General features: G+C 33.8%; 1 protein-coding gene across 1 annotated transcript in view; it reads right to left on the reverse strand.

Moving 5' to 3' along the window:
• The window catches only part of LOC144959198 (BBSome complex member BBS7-like), a 6826-nt gene extending 488 nt beyond the window's left edge, over window positions 1-6338 (reverse strand). Inside the window, exons 1-5 of the mRNA XM_078891741.1 lie at window positions 6197-6338; window positions 5265-5426; window positions 4096-4158; window positions 2325-2500; window positions 1185-1371 (exon numbers count right to left, since the gene is read on the reverse strand). Of these exons, the coding sequence (XP_078747867.1) occupies window positions 1185-1371; window positions 2325-2500; window positions 4096-4158; window positions 5265-5369 (531 nt within the window). The 5' untranslated portion in view covers window positions 5370-5426; window positions 6197-6338. The remainder of the gene's footprint in view (window positions 1-1184; window positions 1372-2324; window positions 2501-4095; window positions 4159-5264; window positions 5427-6196) is intronic.
• Window positions 6339-8584: the final 2246 nt, after the last annotated feature.

Here is an 8584-nt window from a genome sequence, read left to right on the forward strand (position 1 = left end):
AAGGAATGATGGGCATATAACTCTTTTGTGCATCTGCTAACAACAAATGTTCACTTGGTTTCTCAGCAAATTAAAATATCTGTTTCTGTGTTTGTTTTTTTCTTTAAATAGTTTTTATGTCCTGTGGTGGTTTGCCAAACTGGGCTATGAAATGTTGTTGAGCTACTTTTGGCGATTTCATTTCATGCGATCACATTACACAAAGAGAATTATGTCGCACTGTTGTACTTCTAAAATAGAAGGAGAAAAAAATGAGTTCTTTAAGTTCATGTTCATTTTGCTAACTGTTGATGAAATGAGTGTCGATGACCAATGGGCATAAATGTATGACTTTTCCATAGAAGATGGTGAAAACCAGATGTCACTATCTATAACAATTTTAGAATAATAAGCTTTTGAAATCAGGGAAAGGCTTTATGGACACCTTGTATTATAACTATTAAACACACAACCATTCTAAACATAAGATATCAGCTTTTTATTAGTAATTTAAAAGCTGTTATTATCCTTTCTACAAAACAATGTATAATGCCTACAATTTTGACAATTAACTATTAACTGCTACATAAAGAGATGATTATAAAATTTTGGCTAAAAGCCATACCATTCTCATGCCTTATACTGGAACTACTTAGTTATTGCAACCTCTGTCACCTATTGTGTATACATCCTCCATTGTCATCACCGGTAGTTCGCTTTAAAAAAAATTGAATGGATTGCAGCTTATTATTTAGACTTATGAGTTTGAAATCAATTGCAAAACATAGTCCTTCCAAGATAGAGAAAGGAAAAAAGATTTAATATGAATCACCCTTTAAATAACCTTTGTTTCCTAAGTAGATCACGAGAGTAAGGGAGGAAGGATATACTTTATTGAAATTGTTTATGTTCATATTTGCCCTATCTTGTGTTTAAAGATAACTACCAGCAAGGGAGGTAAAAATAAATTGTTTGCAAAGTTGGGTTAATTCTGAGTCTCCAGACAAATGAATTATTCACTGCTTTTTATGACTTCATTCATTATTCATCTGTTTCTAACACCAAACTTTCACAGGGAAAGCAGCAACAGCATTCAATTCAAACTTCAGTGAATTAGAGCTCTGTTGGAGAAAACCGTAAGATACAATGCCAGGTTAGAGAAGAATTAGACTCCACCTTGGAGGATTACTGAAAATACCACAAACCTTATAAACTCTGAGAATACGATCTTTACAGGCCAAAACAGGCATGACACATCCAACTTTGTGAGCCGGCAGAGAAAGGATGCTTGAAATTTTATCTCCACAAGATATATAGTTGTAATCCTTGAGGTCCCTGTAGTGTAGCAAGGCATGGCTACCGCACACCAAAAGGTCAATGCCTTCAACGTGACTAAAGAAAGAGGAACAGAGTATATATTTGTCTAATTAAGATTTACAGCTGGATTCCTTTACAGAAGAGATTTTATACAGTTAATCAAATTCTTAACTTCTACCCAAACCAACATATAATACATTTGGGACAAGTTCAAACGAAGACAGAATGGATCTCAAGAGATATTTATCTTTGTGTATAGTCTGAGACAAAGTAAAAATTCATATTTATGCACCAGATTCTATCAAAGAACCCTTTTCCTCACTCAACCACTTATCCAGTGAAAAGGTGACTGCAAACCTTGGGATTTGAAGTTAAGCTCTTTGTACCAGACTTGCATCATATCCAAAGAGTACAAAGCAGCTGATACTATTTGCTTCAAGCTATAGAAAGCTAGATGAAGTCTTGACACATTACCAGATCCATATCTTAATAACACTGAATTGTAGGTGAAAAAAAAAGATTTGTAACAAGTTCAAATGAAAGACTAGCATGCCGTATTGATACATTTTCCCTGACATTTAAAGTTGTGTAAAACTGTCTGTAAATGATACAATGCAAGCTATAGGAGATTCTGTAATTGTAAACTACTGACATTGTATAAGGCATTTAAAGGATAATTCATATAAAGCCTTTATAGTTAGATAAGATAAGATAAGATGCCACTTTTAATAAATCGCAATTCTAAAAAGTTTCAGGACAGAGGATGTGTGATTCAATTTAGAAAACTTATCCACTGAAATTTAATATTCTTAAGATTACTATTCCAATATTTTTCCTGTGAAATCAATTTTAAAATCTGGAGTAAAAATCCAAACTGCACTCTATTTGATTGCCCACCAACCAAATCTGTATTTCAATATTATCAGTATAAAAGGTAGTTCGGAGACAATAAAACTTCTAAATATAAAATTTGAATTCAATTTTAAACTATTTCTACATTAAAGAGCAAAATCATGATGGAAACTTACATTGAAGAGACAGGTTCAGAAGTACCAGGAGCAATTTTCATAAATCTCTTCCCCTTTCTTGAAAATCCCTGTACCTCAGTAGTAGAGCTAACAAATATTCTATCTCTGGGACCCCCAATAACGCCACCTAGTATAACACAATTGATGGGTTGACCTAGAGATGTTTGGAATACATGCTGAAAAAAAATATAGTTGAGTTTAAGAGACAATTTATTTTGATGCTTGTTTGCTTATAGGGTTTTATGGCGCTTATAACAAGGTAATTTCAGTAAAAAAGGAAGGCGAAGGGAAGGAAAAAGGGGACTGGCTTAAATAGGGAACAGAAGATTCCACGTGCAATCCACTAATGAGACTATTACCTGGTATTACCTTAAAGTCCCATCCACGCACAAGCAAAGAGATCCTGCTATGAAGGATACACTCAAATGTTTACATTTTCAAAATAACTATAAAAATACATAGCAGAGAGGTGGTACAGAAGGGGAAAAAAATAATTTCTCAAAAATGGGTATTTGCATTTGACGTCTCCCTCCCAGATATAAGGAATAAAAGTCATGACCTCTTTGTCCACCATAAAAGGTCAGAAGACCCCACTCAGAATTTATTTTGATGTTTACAGTACAGTCTAAAAATGGCAATCTATTAGTGCTTTTAGAAATAAAAGCATAGAGGTGCTACGCTATCTATGAAAACAGTTCATCAATAATAATAATAACAACAGTAGGGAGAATTAAAAATACATCTCAAGATCGTGCAGTTATAGCTGCTGTCCACTAACAGATTAAATAAAGGGGCCTCCATGTGGTCCCATCAGAGTAAGTGAGTAAATTTATGGTATCCTTTAACTTTAACAGAACTAGTATCACTTGAAGCATATGCTTGCCAAAATTATTCATTTGCATCTGCTCGAGTGGCATTTGAACAATAATCGGGGCATATCATTCGAGCATAGTTGAAGCAAATATAAACAAACATCACAACTCTGCCTTCCACAGCATTCACTAAGATCAAGACTCGTTGGTAATGATCTATTCCGGCAGGCAAATTTGTTAAAATTGAGCTTTTATATAGCGCAATATCCACTAAACGTGCTCAAAGCACTTTACAAGGGGTCCCTGACCAACAGCAACATTTCACATGTAGAATGGAACATGACGCCTGTTAGGCGATATTACAATTTTTTCGGACAGAGACAATGCAGGTACTCATTTTACACCTGAGTACAGTGAGAGAATGTGAGTAAAGAGTCTTTTCCAAGGACTCAACTATGCCCTGAGCAAGGCTAAAACCCAGGACCTTCCAATCCGAAAGCGAGTGTCATACCACAAGACCACATAGCTGCACAATAATCACATCCATGCATAACAAGCAATGTATAGGGTAGCTTGGTCTGTTTGATCCGGAGGAAAATACTTTGTGGTAGACCAGCTCCCTATCAAAAGCAATATGGCGATGACAAGACTACAATCAGACATCTCACTCTCTAATTACATCTTACTCCTCACATTGCTGCTTTGGATAAGCCAAGTGACAGAGCTAAGAGAGATGTATGTTGCTTGTATTGTGATTTTGAAACAAAGGAGAGGGAAGAAGCAAGGATATGTGCGGCTGTTGAAGAAAAAAAGCATGTCCTAAAATTATTATAAGATAATTATATAAGATTTTTTAAAAGTGAGGTTTATTATTTGTGGGACGTAAAAAATAGGGAACAATAAAATGTAGCACACAACAACCTTGCTCAATAGACCAATCACAAGTGACTAAGATTTACCTTTAATTCTCCCTTCCTGAATCCAAAACTGTGAAAGTGACCCTTGGAATCTCCAATCACAATCTGAAATTCAAATTTCCATTGTATAAACCTGTTTTCTATAATAGAGACAAAGATCCACATTAATACTAATCATTATAACATTATTATTATTATTATTATTATGCTGATGATGACGATGATAATGATGAGTATCATCATCATCATCATCATCATCATTATTATTGTTATTATCATTATTATTATTATTATTATTATTATTATTATTATTATTATTATTATGATCACCATCATTATTATTTTTATTATTATTATGATCATGATTATTATTATTATTATTATTATTATTATTATTATTATTATTATTATTATTATCATTATCATAATTAATATTAAGCCACTTACACGGCTGCAGAAATAAATGTCAGTACAATTTTGGGGTCATTTAGGATCTGTTTTGAACACATGTAAGCTTAGACATGTTTGGCTATACATGTAGGTATAATTTGTTGAAAGTTTGAAGTTGATATATTTAATTTTTCTCAACTTTCCACTCGTGTAACTATTTGGCCATTTATTTTTCTTATGTCCTTCATTCATTATGCCTCCTCTTTACAAGATATGGGTGAAGTGACAATTATGATTTAGGCAACACATTCTCTTTCATCTAGCATCATGACTGCACACAATTAATGTTCAATGTAGCAAAGAAAAGAAAAGAAAATTGAAAACAAACAAATATAAAGATGATCTGTAATACTATACTTAATGATATATAACCAATGAAGGCCAATATTAATCAACTAATTGGAATGCCACCCGCCACTTAATGGTAACAATTTCTGCACTGTATTATTATTATTATCATTATTATTATTATTATTATTATTATTATTATTATTATTATTATTATTATTATTTTCATTATTATTATTATTTTCATTATTATTATTATTATTATTATTATTATTTTCATTATTATTATTATTATTATTATTATTATTATTATTATTATTATTATTATTATTATTATCATCATCATCATCATCATCATCATCATCATCATCATCTTTATTATTATTATTATTATTATGAGAGACCATAACTTTGCATATAAGGCGAGATAATAAATCTTGATGAATTAATGAATTGGCCTCAACAATACCAACCTTTTGTGTCTTTTCTTCAGCTGAAGGTAGTAACTGAACACATTTCGGTTTCGTGGTCTCTCCTTGAAAGTAATCTTGTCTAGTTAGCTCTAATGCTTTGAGCATTTTGAGTGATCTATCTTGCTGTCCCCTTTGACACTATCCAGTCAAACCCACTCCTTTCTGTGTGAATGAAAATTTGTTCATTGTTGTAAAACAATCAAAATAAAGGCTTTATTTCAATCTGAATCAATAAAAGCATTCTTTTCATTTGATAGATAGTCAACTCATTCTTTCTATTTTTATTTTTATTATTAAATATTTTTTTGCGCGCGATGAGTTAAATTAATGATAGCTTAGATATGGTGAATTTCACGGCGATTTCAGGGTACCTACTGTTACAGAGAAAACAAAAACAAACGTGTTTAATCGTTACCTTCATAATCAACTAATAGCCTGACATTGACCACAAACAAAAATAAAAAACATGACAATCAATGACAATGTCAATACACAATCACAAGGCCATGACCATCGAAATAAAACAAATCACGAGTTGTGGGGTATTCAATAGTTCAACCAAAGGCAATGGGATCGTGTATTTCCTTGAGCATTACTATTAAATGGTAGTACTAACGACAATTCACTAGGCGATGAAGAAGAAAAAAGCAAATAAAAATTATATCAAAATACAAGTCCTCGCAATTGTCAGACTGCAGTTAACGAGAAGGCGACGGGGGTTGCGGTTGATCCTCAGAACGAACAACATAATTTTTTAAATTTTGGTCAGTTACATTAACCCGTTATATTACATAATGCTTCTAAACGTAAGACTTTACCTCTGCGTAACAATCATACAAATAACCCAAACCTCATCTACCTACAATAATCAAGTGGAGTCGGTGCTGTTCATTATCCACTCCACCAACCCAACAAGCGTAAATTGGCCGCACCTATTATGTCGCATTCCCAACCAAACATATGTATTGATTTTTCGAGAGCCATTCGGTAATTATAGACATTTTGTACATTGATGATATGTTCACTTCGATGCTGTTTCTGTGGCGATTAGGCCTATATTTATCGATTTTGTCAACCTGCCTCCTCGCCGCAAGACCCTATTAGAACTGGCACCATCGTTTCAGTGAGTCTTAATTGTCAGACGGCAGCGAAGAAAAACAGGAAGTGGAATGAAATAATGCCAGATAATAAAATATAGTTAACTGCATTTTTATGGGTATCCAACCAATGACAATAAAAGTAAAAGTTGATTTTAAATTGTTATACTAAATTTCGTTTACGATTTATTTTTGACCATTTTCATCACATAAATAACTAATAAACTGAGTAATACGTTCGAATCAAACATCAGAATTAAACATAAAATTCTGATTAATAAAAACGCCCAACTGGTATTTATAAAGCTAGCAGACGACACGAACTTGACAGGTCGAAAATAATAATATTATATAAAGAACCAATTTTGCTCTGAAAAAACTCAAAACGACTTTTTAAATAGCCAAACTCCCCTAATGACATCTTGCACCCCTCCACTTGCATTTTTTATTGCATTTTACCATGAAAAGTATACCAACCCTCCCCTCCCTCCCTCCTTGGTTTTTTTTTTTTTTTTTAATGATAACGGAATTTGTATTCTGCCATAAAAAAAATTTTTTTTAAGATAGGGTTGGGGATCAACATTGTTCTGTACTGTCAATGTTAATTTACTTATTATCAACTAAAGAAATCTAAAAAAGGATAAAATTATATTTTACAATTCTATATACGAGTAACTTGCCAACCTCTCTTAAATGAATGGTAATCCTATTATCTACCCGTTGGATCAAAAAAGATTTGTCTCGATCTGTTTATTTCCACAATGCAGTAGTACAAAAGGGATATTGGGTGACTGCTTGTTTGTTATAGCCTTTATTTCTCCGCAAATAATATTGCGGGTTCTCCACTAGTTACAACAATAAAAAAGATTCATATCCTCCCCTAACACTTCACTCTTTGGATAGACATGTTCGCTCATAAACAGGTCCATCGTCTTAGGTTATGGTTAAAAATCCTTGCAGCATTTCTTCGAACCAACAAAGCTTAATTATGATCTGATTATAACAATAGTATCATATTTCTTGGCGACGATATGAATCCCTTTTAATTTTAATTGTTTTTCCACCGGGTCGAACGATAAAATGTTAGACAACGATAACATTATAGACAGCAGAAGGTGGGGCTAAAGATGCTCATTGAAGACCGAGGTAATGTCCAAAGTTTTACCCCTATCCTTCTCATCTGATACCATAGACAGAAATTGTGGCATGTATTCAATAAGTCAAATAAATGAGAAATGAGAACAAATGTGGTTGATGAGGGAATTAATCGGATACAAGACACACTGACCTCTGTTAGTTATATCTGATTGCTCCAAGATAGAAGGATGATGCAGGAATAAGGTATAAATACAAAAGATTAAATGAAATTTCCTTTGTTCATCCTCAAAACGGAAATTTATATAGTGTCCAGCGCCACTAAGTAAACTAGAGATATTCGAAATCGGTACTTTTGGGGGTACGAAGCAAGACTACATCGATGTGCCACGTTATGCTCACATTTTAAAATCATGGTACTATGTATATGAACCAGAGAACTCTTGATTAAAAATAAATATATACATATTAAGACCCCATTATCACCAGCACCTAGGAAGGTCGATAGCTCAGTTGGTAAGCATTCACTTCACAGTCACACGCAAAGGGACGAGATCGATCCCCGGATTTTCTGAACCCCCCCCCCCTCCCCCTGTCCACACGGCAGTGAATGGGTAGGGAGTCTGTTTGATTTGACGATATACTATCCGAAGGATAGCAAAACAATTGCTATTGTCAGATTCACGCTATAGAAACCGGGATTAACTCCGGCTCCATGGGCCGAAATGGTTCTGAAAGAATACTATTACCACCAACACCCGGAATCCCGACATCTCAGTTAGTAGAGCCCTAGCTTCACACGCAAAAGGGACCGTGTACGATCCGGGTGCAGTTAAGATTTGTTCTGATCCCCCTGTCCACACAGCAGTCTGTTAGATCTGGCGTAACGTACTTTGAGATAAAGTAACATCCATTCCAAGGGATAACAAGCAATTGCTCATGTCCATTTTTTTATTATTTTTTTTTGCTATTGAAACCGGGATAAACTTCGGGTCCATGACCTATTAGCTCCACCACCCCACCACTACTACAACTACAACTACAACAACAACAACAACAACAACAACTACTACACTACTACTACTACTACTACTACTACTACTACTACACTAACTATTACTACTACTA

The sequence above is a fragment of the Berghia stephanieae genome, chromosome 13 (assembly GCF_034508935.2).
Source record: "Berghia stephanieae isolate SIO BIC M18660-M18661 chromosome 13, UCSD_Bste_1.3, whole genome shotgun sequence".
NCBI classification, from domain to species: Eukaryota; Metazoa; Mollusca; class Gastropoda; order Nudibranchia; family Aeolidiidae; genus Berghia; species Berghia stephanieae.